The 14,557-nt window shown below is 53.3% G+C and overlaps 1 protein-coding gene and 1 pseudogene across 4 annotated transcripts in view; both read left to right on the plus strand.

Moving 5' to 3' along the window:
- Window positions 1-14,557, plus strand: part of HIP1 (huntingtin interacting protein 1) — a 106,913-nt gene that overhangs the window by 83,944 nt on the left and 8,412 nt on the right. For all 4 annotated transcript variants that reach the window (XR_009247586.1, XM_058680908.1, XM_058680910.1 and 1 more), the window contains exons 9-22: window positions 2,634-2,691; window positions 6,587-6,662; window positions 6,749-6,889; window positions 7,196-7,293; window positions 8,331-8,403; window positions 9,170-9,353; window positions 9,724-9,812; window positions 10,516-10,632; window positions 11,471-11,572; window positions 11,753-11,900; window positions 12,292-12,423; window positions 13,525-13,611; window positions 13,713-13,820; window positions 13,943-14,079. Coding sequence is in view for 3 of the 4 variants with exons in the window: in XM_058680908.1 (XP_058536891.1) it covers window positions 2,634-2,691; window positions 6,587-6,662; window positions 6,749-6,889; window positions 7,196-7,293; window positions 8,331-8,403; window positions 9,170-9,353; window positions 9,724-9,812; window positions 10,516-10,632; window positions 11,471-11,572; window positions 11,753-11,900; window positions 12,292-12,423; window positions 13,525-13,611; window positions 13,713-13,820; window positions 13,943-14,079 (1,550 nt within the window). In the remaining variant the exon portion in view is untranslated. The remainder of the gene's footprint in view (window positions 1-2,633; window positions 2,692-6,586; window positions 6,663-6,748; window positions 6,890-7,195; window positions 7,294-8,330; window positions 8,404-9,169; window positions 9,354-9,723; window positions 9,813-10,515; window positions 10,633-11,470; window positions 11,573-11,752; window positions 11,901-12,291; window positions 12,424-13,524; window positions 13,612-13,712; window positions 13,821-13,942; window positions 14,080-14,557) is intronic.
- Window positions 1,018-1,136, plus strand: LOC131483311 (5S ribosomal RNA; annotated as a pseudogene).

Below are 14,557 nucleotides of genomic sequence, written 5' to 3' on the forward strand. Positions count from 1 at the left end.
GTCCCAAAGCTTTGGGCCGTCCTCAACTGCTTTCCCAGGCCACAAGCAGGGAGCTGGATGGGAAGTGGAGATGCCAGAATGAGAACCGGCGCCCATATGGGATCGCAGTGTGTTCAAGGCAAGGACTTTAGCTGCCAGGCTACCACAGTAGGCTCCAGATGGGATTTTTTTAATTTAAAAAGATTTATTTTTATTGAAATGGCAGCTTTACAGAGAGAAGGAGAGACAGAGAGAAAGATCTTCCATTCACTGGTTCCCCAAATGGCTCCCCACGTGACTGGAGCTAAGCCGATCAGGAACCAGGAGCTCTGAAGTCTCCTACGATGGCATTTGGGCCATCCCTCTGCCAGGATCCCAGGCACATGAACAAGGAGCTAGATGGGAAGTGGAACACCCAGGGCTAGAAATAGCACCCGTATGGGATGCCAGCACCATAGGCGGAGCCCTAATCTACTATGCCACAGTGCCAGCCCACAGATGGGATTTTATGAGAAATAGAAAGCATTAAACATCTGCTTGAGTTAAACAGGGGCCGTCCCTCACCTAACTACAGATCCCTGGCATGCCTGTTAGTGAGCTAGACTTTAGAAACTTAGTCTTGCAAAGGCTTGGCTGCACTTTTCATTTAAGTTGCTGTGCCTAGGGCCCGGCGGCGTGGCCTAGTGGCTTAAGTCCTCGCCTTGAACCCGCCGGGATCCCATATGGGCGCCGGTTCTAATCCCAGCAGCTCCACTTCCCATCCAGCTCCCTGCTTGTGGCCTGGGAAAGCAGTCGAGGATGGCCCAAAGCTTTGGGACACTGCACCCACGTGGGAGACCTGGAAGAGGTTCCTGGTTCCTGGCATCGGATCTGCGCGTACCGGCCCGTTGCGTCTCACTTGGGGAGTGAGTCATCGGACGGAAGATCTTCCTCTCTGTCTCTCCTCCTCTCTGTATATCTGACTTTGTAATAAAAAAAAAAAAAAAGATGCTGTGCCTAAACAGTAGCAGAGTAGCACAGTGGAAGATGCTGTGCCTGGTCTGCAGCCATACCACCCTTAATATGCCCGATCTTGTCTGATCTCGGAAGCTAAGCAGGGTTGGGCCTGGTTAGTACTTGGATGGGAGACTGCCAGGGAATACTGGCTGCTATATGCTTTTGCCCTACCCCATGCCCACTCCCTCCTTTTCCTACCTGCCTGCCCACTCGCCCACCCTGCTCCCTCCTTTAAAAAAATAAAATGCTGTACCTGGGAGCCAGTGTTGTGGTGCACTGGGTTAGGCCACCCTTTGCAATGCCAGCACCCCATATCGAGTGCCAAGTTCAAATCCTGGCTGCTCCACTTCCCACCTGGCTTCCTGCAAATACCCCAGGAAAAGCAGCTGCACAGATGGCCCCAGTGCTTGGGTCTCTGCCACTCTCATGGGAGAAACCCAGATGGAGTTCCTGGCTCTTATCTTCCACCTGGTCCAGCCCTGGCCACTGAGGCCAATTGGGGAGTGAAGATTTCAGTCTCTGTGTTGCTATCTTTCTACCTTTGAAATAATTTTAAAGTAAAATAAGATCAACTGAAGTGTCTGGGCTCTGTGGAGCTGTGGTCTGAGCCCTGCACCCAATCCCCCGGCCAATATGGGGGTTGAGGGTCTTCAGGCCACACTTGGTGGTAACTGCTGTGTGGAAAAGACCTGTAGGATACAGGTGGCAAAAAACCCAGGGAAGCCAAGGATTGAAAGGATGCTTTGAAGGCCGTAAGCAGAACAGGGACCAGGATGTGCCCCTTGTCTCCAAGTGAAGGGTGAGGGTGGCTCCCCAACTGTGTTCACCGTCAAAGGCACTGAGGCGGGAAAGACAGGGTGATGTCACTCAGCTGGCTCCAGGATGGTTCCCTGGCAGGGAGCTTGGAACATCCAGTTTGAAGATTAATAAGACTTTGGTGTGAGTCAGAAGGTATACCCTGCACCCCAGGAAAAGGTGGCTGGCAGCTGTTCAGGTGCACTGACCAAAGACATACTTGGCATCTTAAGATACCAGAGGTCAACAGCACCTGCCACTTAGAGTTAGGACAAGAGGCAGGTAATTGTGTGCCTGTGTTTAAAGGCGAGAAGAAGCAGCCACTCACTGAAATGGCAGAGCGATGGAGAGGAAGGGAGGGAGAGAGATCTGCCATCAGCTGGTTCACTTCCCCCTAAGTGCCCACAGTAGCCTGGGTTAAGATCAGGCCAAAACCAGGAACTTGGGACTCCATCTGGGTCTCCCAGGTGGATGGCAGGGACTCAGGTGCCTAGGCCATTCTCCGCTGCCTTCCCAGGAGCCTTAACAGGGAGCTGCATGGAAAGTGGAATAACTGACACCTAATACAAGTATGTTTTCCCAAACAGCATCTCAATCTTCTGCACCACAGTGCTGCCCCCTCCCCCACAACAAAAACCAGAAGAGGAAATGGAAGGTTCTAGAAATATTAGGACTCCCACCCTTTTGTTGGGTGCAGCTCATTGGTTACCAGTTCTTAAGGGCAAGTGTAGGCCAACAAGGACCCCTAGTAGGCTGTCCACAGGCCTCAAGAAACCTAGTCCCTTTCCCTCCAGTGGCTTCCTGTTGTACACCTGCCCCTCTGGTCTGCCCCCTGGCTCACTTTTTTTTCCGTTTCCTTTCAGGTCTCCCAGCTGACACCCTACAGGGCCACCGAGACCGCTTCATGGAGCAGTTCACAAAGTAAGTGGCTCACATGACAGTAGGGATGTCCCCCTACCCTCCAAGGGTTGACCAGAATCTCCGGACATCCACTACTGCCCCCTACAGGTCCGTGCAGATACTGCAACCTTGTACAACAGATCCTTTCGTTGCTCGAAATCTTTTTAAGTTTCCATTGACTCCAGAGGCAGAGAAACAGACAAGAGCTCCCATCTTTCCACTGCCTCATTCCCTAACTGCTCAAGACAGTCAGGGCTGGGCTGAAGGTAACACCCTGAGCCAGGAATTCATCGGTACTGAGACCCAGCTACCTACCACCTCTCAAGGCATGCATAAACAGGGAGCAGGTGTCAGGATTTGGACCCAGCGACCCTGGGGTGGGCTGCTGATTTCCTAGCCAATGACCAGTCACCCTAGCTTGGAGGACACTCAGGATTAAATCTAAGCTCTTTTCTGGGGTCTTTAAGGCCCCAAGTGTCCCTGGCTGGCCCACTATCTCCAGCCTCACCACCATCACTGACGGGTTGTCTTTGGTTTCTGCAGTGCACCCACCGCCTTCCTCCATCAGGACCCTAACCCTTGCTCTTCCCTCTCCTTTGGATGCTGTTCCAGCGCAGCCAGCTCCAGTTCATCTTTCTGTGTCAGAAATTCAGACTCAGCCCCACATGAAGCCAAGCCTTTTTCTCTACTTCCTGTATCCCAACCCCGAAATTTTTTCCCCCAAAATTTGTTTCAAAGGTAGAGCTGCAGAAAACAAGAGAGAGAGAGAGAGAGAGATCGATCTTCCATCCCACTGGTTTAATTCCCAAACGACTACAACAGTCTGAGCCAGGTCAAAGCTAAGAGCCCACAACTGCATCCAGGCTTCCCATGTTGGTGCAGGGACCCCAGCACTTGGGTCATCCTCCACTGCTCTCCCCAGTGCCTTAACAGGGAGCTGGATCCTAAGCAGAGCAGCCGGGACTTGAACTGGTGTGCACCAATGTTACCAGTGTCACCAAGTGGTGACTTAATCTGCTTCACCACAGCACCACCCCCGACCCTGAAACCTTGATCCCAGCACCCCATTTGTTTTCTTCAGAGTTCTGAGCACCCATTCCTTCCAGTCTTGTCTTGTCCATTATGAGACCTTACCGGGTGCCTCGTAGCAGCAACAGCATGTGGGGAAGGAAGGATTGTACCTAGGGACCTGGGGAAGTTCTGATTGGCCCAAAGAAGCCAGTTGTCCACTGGCAGGAGAGGAGGAGAAACCTGTGTGACTGAGAAGAAAAATGTTCTGGAACATTTCCCAGGACCAGGGCGAGGCGGCACTGACCTCCCCATTGTCTAGTTCTGCTTGAGCAGCCCAGGGGTGATCCTGCAATCAATGGTGCATGAAATCTGAGGAGACAGGCCCTGGGGCAAGTTTCCTGGAATGTTAAATTGCAGTTGGCTTTCTGCTGTGGTGGAGCCTGGTGCCCTTGGCACAGGCCCAGAAGAGAATGCATAGTCAGCTGGTTGTATTTCCTTCCGGTTTTGGGGTTCTCGTCTTGCTTACAGAAACATTTCCATGCATAAGTAGCTTGCCTTGCCTGCTCTTCCATGCAGATCCAGCTGTCCCCCCACCCCCGGACCCCATCATCTACTCGGAGTCAGGCAACGTGGCGCTGTTGTTGCAGCCACAGACCTGAGCCTCGGGGATTTATTTGGCTTGTTGAACAAAACTTGCGCAGAAAATCCTGCCCTTCTGAGAGGTGATGTAAAATTGCTGAGTACTGCCTTCTCAGAGTATGCACAGGGGCTGCAGGAAGTTTGTGAACAGCGAGATTTAAGGGATGGATTGATTCGGAGCAGGCATTGTGGCTGAGCAAGTTAAGCCACTACTCGTGAAACTGGCATCTCATCATGCAGCGCTGGTTTGAACTCCACCTCCACTGCAGCTCCTGGCTAGTGTGCCTGGGAAAGCAGCAAATCGTGGCCCAATGAGCAGAGTCCCTGCCTCCCACCCACGTGAGCCACCAGGATGGAGCTCTGGGCTCCTGGCTGGTTCCTGGGACCATTTGAGAAGGAAGCCAGCAAATCTTTCTTTCCTTTCTCTTTATTTTCTCTTTATTTTAAATAAATAAATCTATTTTTTAAAAGATAATTAATTTTGGTACAAAAATTCACAATCCATGCATTTGAAGGGGTCTTTGATAAGTTCATGTAAGGGCCAGCATCAGGCATAGTAGGCTAAGCCTCTAACTGTGGCCCCAGGATCCTATACAGACATCAGTTTGTGTCTTGGCTGCTCCACTTCTCTTCCCTCTCCCTACCTGTGGCCTGGGAAAGCAGTCAAGGATGGCCCAAAGCCTTGAGACCCTTTACCCACATAGAGACCCAGAAGTTTCTGGCTCCTGGCTTCGTATCAGCTCAGTACCGGCCGTTGCAGCCACTTGGGGAGTAAGTCATTGGACGGAAGATCTTCCTCTCTGTCTCTCCTGCTGTCTGTAGATCGCGACTTTTCAATAAAAATTTAAAAATAAATCTTTCAGGGCCCAGCGCGGTGGCCTAGTGGCTAAAGTTCTCACCTTGAACACGCCAGGATCCCATTTGGGTGCCGGTTCTAATCCAGGCTGCCCCACTTCCCATCCAGCTCCCTGCTTGTGGCCTGGGAAAGCAGTTGAGGATGGCCCAGAGCTTTGGGACCCTGTACCCACATGGGAGACCTGGAAGAAATTCCTGGCTCCTGACTTTGGATCAGCTCAGCTCCAGCTGTTGCAGTCACTTGGGGAGTGAATCATCGGTCAGAAGATCTTCCTCTCTGTCTCTCCTCCTCTCTGTATATCTGGCTTTGCAATAAAAATAAAATAAATCTTAAAAAAAAAAAAGAGGGGGGAGAGAAAGAGATCTTCCATCCTCTGGTTCACTGTCCCAGTGGCTTTAAAGATTTCTTCAGTTTTCTGTTTACAGAAAGAGGACCAACATAAAGATCTTCCGTCCACTGGTTCACTCTGCAAATGGCCACAGCGGCCAGATCTGAGACAATCCAAAGCCAGGAGCCTGGAACTGCTTCTGGGTCTCCCACAGGGATGCCAGGGCCAGAGGACATGTGCTGTCCTCCGCTGCTTTCCCAGGCACATTAGCAGGGAACTAAATGGGAAGTGGAGCAGCTAAGACTAACATCAACACCCATATGAGATGTTGGCGCCACAGGCAGAGGTTTAGTCTACTGTGCCACAGTGTCGGGCACCTGTATGAACATTTTGAAGAGCCCTTGTATGATCTGTATATTCCCACCCTTCTTGATCTTCCGGGTTTCGGTTCAAAGTCGAGATTGAGGAATGAGAAAAGAAAGCATTAGTTCCTTCATGCCTATGTTCATACAAGATAAGGGTACAGAGTAGATTCTTAGTCTCCAACAGATATTGGGTATCCCTGTGTGCCTGGTCTGATGGTAACTGAAGCTTGGCAAGGCTCAATCTCTGTCTTCCAGAAGCTTCCAGTCTGTCTCAATAAATCTGAAATAGCAGGTTCATTTTTTTTCTTTTTTTTCTCCCAAGTTGATCATATTGAATGGCCCACAAATGAAGTTATTTATTTACCTAAATAGCCCTTGACTGAAAGGGGGCAAAAAAAAAAGGTTGCCATAGAAAGATGAATCTCCCAGATAACATCGTTATCCAGTGATGGGGAATTAGCGGACCTTCCTCGCCACCAGATACACTGGGCACTTGGCTCTCAGCCGCACTTGTCTGCAGCATCACAATGGAGTCTCCAGTACCACAGCGGGGTTGGGCAGCCATCTCCTTGACAACCTGAACCTTTGGGCCACCCCCTGGGTAGGGGGTGGGAAGCAGGTGGTGGTGGTGGGCTGCTCTGTCCCCACTGTGGGGCTGGTACCACCCCGTGGCCCTCAGACTCTGCTCCCACCCCACCACCACCACCACACCCGTAGGTTGAAAGACCTCTTCTACCGCTCCAGCAATCTGCAGTATTTCAAGCGGCTCATTCAGATCCCACAGTTGCCCGAGGTAAGAAGCCCCATGGGTACCACGCCCCACGCACACAGGGGTTCCCAGTAACCATGTAAGGATATGGCCCCTCCCCTCTCCTGCAGAATCCACCTAATTTCCTACGCGCCTCGGCCCTGTCGGAACACATCAGTCCCGTGGTGGTTATCCCTGCCGAGGCCTCATCCCCCGACAGCGAGCCTGTGTTGGAGAAGGACGACCTCATGGACATGGATGCCTCCCAACAGGTGAGGCTCACAGCAGGGCGTGGCAAGAAGAGCCCAGTTCTCCTCCCCTGCTGCAGGGGAGAGTATGGGAGAGGCCAGGCCCAGGCATCCTGGCTCTAAGCAGTTCTGTCTTCCTCTTAACCAAGCACCAGCCTGGACCCAGGACCCTGCCCCATGCTTGCTGTGCGCACACACACACACAGGGCTGAGCCAGGTCAAAATGAAGAGGAGGGCAGCCTTTCTCACCTGTCAGTCCCCTGCACCCCTTTGTAGCGTTCCGCGCACTCCTTCACATGTTGCTTCCTTCCCCCACCCCGGCCCTTGCAGAATTTATTTGACAACAAATTTGATGACATCTTCGGCAGCTCGTTCAGCAGTGGGCCCTTCAATTTCAACAGTCAGAATGGCGTGAGCAAGGATGACAGGTGAGTCCCAACTGAGGGCTGCCATGCTGTGCCCCACAGGGCAGGAATAAGTTTGTTCATCTTCATTTTATATTTGAAATGTAGAAAGGTGGTGAGGTCTTCCAGGCTCTAGCCTAACACCTGCTGACTCCATGGGGTATGCGAGAGCAGGAAGCTAGAGTCAGAAATGAAGAAGCCAGGACTGGGACCAGGCATTAGATATGGGGAGAGGGTGTGGGCTGGTGTTACCACTTAACTGCTGTGCCAAATGCCCAGCCCCCAAAGAGGCATTCTGGATGATGCTTGCGCATCTCAGATAAAGCCATATCTGGCCTCTTATATCCCAGACAGGAAGTAGTAACTGCTTCAAGATTTAGCACCTGGGAACACTTAGGGTACAGTCACTGCAGGACCCCAGAGGCAACTCATATACACTCTTCTGGCTACTTTAAATTGTGTCTAGATCTTTTTTTTTCTTCTATTTGGAAGATCCTCCATCCACTGCTTCCCTCCCCAAATAGCTACAACACAATGGCCAGAGCTGAACTGATCCAAAGCCAGGAGCCTCTTTGGGGTCTCCCACACAGATCTGGGGTCCCAAGGACTAGAGCTACCCTCCATTGCCCTCCGAAGCCATAAGCAGGGAGCTGGATCAGAAATGGAACAACTGGGACATGAACTGGTACCCATATGGGATGCCTGTGTTTGCAGGCAGAAGAGTAGCCAAGTGAGCAAACACGCCAGCCTCTGGCTCATTACTGATACTTGATACCACGTACATAGCTATTTGGCCATATTGTTTGGGAAATAATGATGAGAAATTGGCCTGCACGTGTTCAATAGGATAAAAACTCTTTTTTTGAGTATTTTGACTCACAGTTGGGTGAATCCGTGATGTGGAACCCCTGGGGGATCGAGTGTCTACTTTTTGGGGTCCCCGAGATTTGGCCTCATTTCTCCCCCTTTCCCATCCTGCCCGTCACCCAGGTGTTCACTTCCTCTCATGGGCTCCCAGAGGCTGCCCATGGTTCGTTAACTCCCTCAGCTTCTCTTCACAGGGACCACTTGATTGAGCGGCTCTACCGAGAGATCAGTGGGCTCAAGGCCCAGCTGGAAAGCACAAAGGCAGAGGTACGCCTCAGCACTCACTTCCCTGACACAGGATGGGGGTGTCAGATTGCCTTCATGGCTGAAGGCAGGTTAATGAATAGGAATGCCAATGCCAGAAGAAGCTGACCATGGCAGCCAGGGCTGGACTGAGCTGAAGCCAGGAGCCAGGAGCTTCTTTACGCTCTCTATGGTTGCAGGGGGCCCAAACACTTGGGCCATCTTTCACTGCTGTCCCAGGCCAGGAGCGTTAGCAGGGAGCTAGATCGGAAATGGAGCAACTGGTACTCAAACCAACACCTGTATGGGATGCTAATGATTTGGCAGCAGCTTTACTAGCTATGCCACAGCACCGGCCCCTGTAATGAGCTTACATGGCATCTACCTTCCCCAAGCAGCTCAGCCAGACTGCAGCAAGGGTCACTGCTGGTTTGGAGGCCACGGTGAGAGAGGCCACTTCTGACACGGCCCTAAAAAGAATGGCTCGTGACCCTGGTGGCAGTAGCTGGTGCCATACCCAGGACCAGACCACACAGCCCTTAGTGCCGTGGCTCACCAGAGGCCAACAGTTCAGGCCCCCCTCATGGCCTCCCCTGCCTCCTACAGCCCAGCCATTGCCTACCCCCATCCTGGCCACTGTAACTAGAACCAGGCTCCCCCTGCACTGCTCCCCTGTTATGACCAGAAGCAAGGCTCAGCTGTCACAAGGCGCTGATAGCTGGCATGCTGGGGACAGTAAGAGGCCTCCCCAGGCTGTGCTGGACCCCCTGTGTGTATCCCCCGCCTGCAGAGCCAGCGGGCCCTGCTGCAGCTGAAGGGCCGTGTCAGCGAACTGGAGGCCGAGCTGGCCGAGCAGCGGCACCTGCGGCAGCAGGCAGCCGACGACAGCGAGTTCCTCCGGGCCGAGCTGGACGAGCTCAAGAAGCAGCGCGAGGACACGGAGAAAGCCCAGCGCAGCCTGACAGAGATCGAGAGTGAGGGGCTTCCCAGGGTGGCGGTCATGGGGGCGGACACAGAGCCCTACGGGGCCCAGGGAGCACCTGTTACCTTCCCAGGCGTGTTAGCAGGAAGCTTGATAAGAAGCAAGCAGAGTAGGCAGGGTACCAACTGGTGCACTTGTATGGGTTGATGGCCGTGGCAGCAGCAGCTTAACTAGCTATACCACCATGCCAGCTCCTAAGTGGGGCTTCTGATTGAGAAGATCTGTGCATTTGCGGGAAGGGAGGGAGGGAGGAAGGAACGAACAAATAAACAAGAATCTTCCGGAGCCCCTGGTATGATGGAGGGGATGGCTTGGGGTCCTAGTCAGGGTGTACCCCCTCACCTTGGCCCTTGACCATGCAGGGAAGGCCCAGGCCAATGAGCAGCGATACAGCAAGCTCAAGGAAAAGTACAGCGAGCTGGTTCAGAACCACGCTGACCTGCTGCGCAAGGTAGGACCCCAGGCCCTCAACCCCATGTCACCACAGCGGTAGCAGCCCCGGCCTCTGAGGGTTGCCTCCATTGTCTTGGGAACCCCTGCTTTTCCAGATTCTTCCTGTGGCACCCCTCATCCCCCAGGTTGAGTTCCATTGCAGGTGCCAGCCCTATTTAGATCACCCCCCCATCCTTACTGTTTCATTGTATGTATTTTGGAGATTTACTTATTTATTGGAAAGTTACAGTGCAAAAGAGAAAAGAGATCGATCTTCCATTCACTCGTTTACTTCACAAATGGCTACAGTGGTCAGGGTTGGGCCAGGCCAAAGCCAGGAGGTTAGATCTTCCTCTGGGTCTCCCTCATGGGTACAGAGAGCTAAGCACTTGGGCCATATTCTGCTGCTTTCCCAAGTGCATGAACAGGGAGCTCGATGGAAAGTGGAGCAACCGGGACTTGAACCTGCACTCATGTGATGCTAGCGTCACATAGGTCAGTTTAACTCTGCCACATTGTCACTCCCTGTCCCTAGAATTTTCCTAACAACAGACTCCCAGAGTCAAGAATCGGAATTTTGGCACGTGATCCCGGCTTTCTTCCAAGAAGGAAAATGACTCCTGTGTGTGACTCCGGGGGGGCACACGCAGGCTGCCTGTTTGAGAAGCAATGCATCCTTTATGCCCTGAGAGAATCCCATTCTAGGTACTGCTGTCTTCCAGAATGCAGAGGTGACCAAGCAGATGTCTGTGGCCAGACAAGCGCAGGTGGACCTGGAACGAGAAAAGAAGGAGCTGGAGGATTCCTTCGAGCGTGTCAGTGACCAGACCCAGCAGAAGGTGAGTGGCAGGAGAAACCCATCGAGGGGAGTTGCCCATTGGAAGCAGGCCACAGGCACTGCCTGGCACAAAGAACTCTGTCGCTTCCTCCAGCACAGGCCAAAAGAGTACCTGGAACCCAGCAGCATGTGCACACGCGAGTTAGGGGTCAGGAAGGCTTGAGGGAACCATGGGTAAAGTGAGTGTCAAGGGGAGCTGGAACAGAAGAAAAAAACACGTGGACGACAGCGGAAGGGTTGAGTGACCTACAGACGTGTGGCCAGTAGGGACGGGGCAAGGTGGAGGCTGGGTGAGGACCCGCGAGAGCCGTACACTCGGCAGAGCACCTTTCATACTTGTCTCCGACCCAGAATCAAACATACATCTGTCACCAGAAGGGCATGGCTTAGCCACAGGGTAAGCTGCAGCCCAAGCCACGTGCATCCCACATGGGGCACTAGTTCAAGTCTTGGCTCCTCCACTTCCAGTCCTGACTGTTCATCCTGGGAAGCAGCAAGAGAGGATGGTTCAAGTGTTTTGACCCCACCTGGGAGACCCCAGTGGAGTTTCAAGCTCTTGGCTTTTGTGAGTGTTTGGGGAATGAATGAGTTGATGGAGGATCACTCCCCTAATGGTCACAATGTCCAGAACTAAGCCATTCTGAAGCCAGGAGCTTTTCCCACTGTGGGTGCAGGAGCCCAAGGCCCTGGGCCATCCTCCACTGCTTTCCCAGGCCACAAGCAGGGAGCTGGATGGGAAGTGGAACAGCCAGGACACAAACCGGCCCCATGCTCAGGGGACTTTTTGCACCTGTTTCTCGCATGCCTGTGACACTGGCCTCCCACTTTCCTTCCTTCAGACCCAAGAGCAACAGGAACTTCTGGAGAACTTGAAGCAGGAACTCACCACCAGCAAGCAAGAGCTGCAAATCCTCCAGAGCAGCCTAGAGGCCGCAGCCCAGGTGAGCAGCTACACTGCCTCCAGGTGGGATCACACATCCCTAGTGGGGAAGGTCAGGGAGACAGCACCTGCTCCTGGCCTCTGCAGCCTGGGCATGGGGTTTGGAGCTCTAGGGAGGGGGACAGCTCTGCCCTGTCCCCCAGTGTCACCTTCTTTCTCCTCTTTCTTCCCACCACTGCAGTCAGACGCCAAATGGATAGGGCAGATTGCAGACCTGCAGGAGGAGCGGGAAAGCTTGGCGAGCGCTGCCACGCGACGGGAGGAGGAATTCTCTGCACTAAGGGAACAGCTGGAAAAAACCCAGCTCCAACTGGCCAGTGCAAAGGCAAGTGGTGGGCATCCAGACCCCATAAACCCCCTGCAAACTCACACCCAATAGGACTCAGGGTCCACATGGAGGCAGGAGAAAGGGGGATGGAAATGCAGGGTTAGAGGCCTAGCGCATTCAAGGAGCCAAGTGCCAGGCTGCTGCTCTTGCTTTACCCACAAAGCCAAGAAGAAAGCAAGGGAGGCTCCTGGCATTGTCTCCCAAGGTAATCACGACCCAGCCCCATGGCCTCCTGTGGTGAGCAGCATGCAGCTGGTGACCTCAGGTTAGAGCCTGGGCCTATTGAGCAACAGGTGCAGCTCAGGGTGGGTCCCAGGGAGCCCCATTCAGGACTCCTTGGGTGGATGGGAGTTGGCAAGCTGTCATCTCCCTGGGGATCCCTTTCCAGGAAGCCGTGTGCCATTTTGCCAAGGACCAACGGAGGATGCTTCTGGAAGGATCGCGGAAGGCTGCCGAGCAGGTGATCCAGGAGGCCTTGAGCCAACTTGAGGAACCCACACTCGTCAGCTGCGCCGGGTCTGCAGGTACACTCATCCAGGTGTGAGCAGAGGCACCTCTCGGCAGGGAGGCAGCATCAAACATGCAATCACCAAGAGAGGTTGAAAAAAAAAATTGCCATGTTCATTTCCCCCGAGACTGGGTGTGTGAGTCTAGAGGCATGGGGGTGTGCTGAGCAGGTGAGTGGGTACCCTAGGAGTATTCTGCGGTGGAAAGAACTGGGAGGTGGGAGGACATCCAGGCTGTGAGGGTTTGTAAAGCTGGGGACATGGCTTGGGACGGCTCACTTTCAAACTCTTGGGGGATGTGGGAGAAAGGTCAGGACCAAGTTGAAGGACAAAGCAAAAGGGAGGAAGCAGCCGCAGTAGGAGCCTGTCAGGAGAGGCCCAGATGTGCTAGAGTACACGGGGACCACAATGACTTGTTCAGCCTGTCATGAGAGGGGCCACATGGAGCCCCTGATGCACAAAGGACATGGCAGCCACTGGGGCTACAGTGGACCAGTTCTGAGCTGCTGCAGTCCGGAGAAGAGCAGAGAGGGGAACCAGCCAGGAGAAGAAACGGTGGAATCCTCACCTCCACTGGATACTTCCTAGGGTGCCCAATGTCTGACCCAGCTCATCTACACAGTGATGCCACGTGGGGGGGGCAGTGGGGTGGAGTGGGAGGGCCATCCCCTGCTACGTGATGAGGAAGTAGACATAATACAGCACAGTGGCATGCAGTGGCACCACAGCAGGTCATACCTGGGCAGGGCGTGGGACTTCAGCACCTGTAAACAGGGGCACAGCCCGTGGGGTTCAACCTGTGTGCAGAGAATAGGGGTGCAGGAGCAGGCTGAGGGGAGCCAAGGGTCTGAGTTCCATGGCAGTGATGGACTTTCCAGGGAAGCCCTGGCATCCTGCCATGGGCAGTCATGAGCAGTGAGGCTGTGGGCCACAGGCAGACCCCCACCCAGCAGACTGGCTTGATTGAAGCACCATGGAGTCAGCCACATTCCGTCCCAATCTCGAGTAAAAACAACTCCCTGTGGTAGTGATTGGGCCCCTCACTAGGTCAGCGCCTCCCACCTGGCACAGCTCCACCAACCACAGGACCCTGGCTTTGACTCTACCCTGTCTTCCCAGAGCACCTTCTGTCCGTGGTCAAGTCTGCTTGCAACTGCTCTGAAGAGCTGGAAAAAAGCCGGAGCCAGTATCTGGCCTGCCCAGAAGGTGAGGGAGGAGGAGGAAGGGGTGGGCTGTGGCACATGAGTGACAGCCAGGTGGGGTCCGGATACAGAAATAACGGCAGCTCTTCTCTCGACACCTGGCAGATATCGGCGGGTTCCTCCACTCCATCACCCTGCTGGCACACTTGACCAGCGACACCATCACCCACGGTAGCACCACCTGCCTCCGCGCCCCGCCAGAACCTGCTGACTGTGAGTGTACCAGACATGGGGAGATTAGAAAGGAGGGTGGCAGCCTGGCGCAATGGCCTAGCAACTAAAGAAAAGAGGGTGGCAGGTGGCCCCTCAACACCCCCGTCTCCTTGCACCTGCAGCACTGACCGAGGCCTGCAAACAGTATGGCAAGGAGACCCTCCTGTACCTGGGCACCCTAGAGGCGGAGGGAACGCTTGAGAGCGCTGACCCCACAGCCATGAGGAACTGCCTGAACAAGATCAAGGCCATTGGCGAGGTGCGTTCAGCTGAGGAAAAGGATTGTTTTGGGAAGCTGTGACATTCTAACGTTTAATTTGATTTTAGAAAGAGTAAAGCTGGGGCAGGGAGGGAGGAGTGTGAAAATCAGATTTTTCTGAAGGGGTTTGCAGTTTGTTTAATTCTACAGTTAATTGCAAAGTAGCTGGCTGTGCATTTTCCACTGCACTGGGGAGATGTAAGGGGAAAAAAGCCATCTTCTTGTCTCCCAGGACTTTTTTTTTTAATCTGGTTGGATGGATGACACCTAGAACTGGAAATAAGAAAATACTTCATCATTCAATAAAAATGCAGTGATTGCATCCTATAGAATAAGAGTTGGATTAGGTATCATTTAGGTACAGCCAACACACTTAATCTATGGGAAGGACAAATAAGACTAATGGTTTCTCTTTTTGTGTAAGATTTGTTTATGTATTTGAAAGGCAGAGTTGCAGAGAGGAAGGAAAACCAGAGAG

This window comes from Ochotona princeps, chromosome 24 (assembly GCF_030435755.1).
Source record: "Ochotona princeps isolate mOchPri1 chromosome 24, mOchPri1.hap1, whole genome shotgun sequence".
NCBI classification, from domain to species: domain Eukaryota; kingdom Metazoa; phylum Chordata; class Mammalia; order Lagomorpha; family Ochotonidae; genus Ochotona; species Ochotona princeps.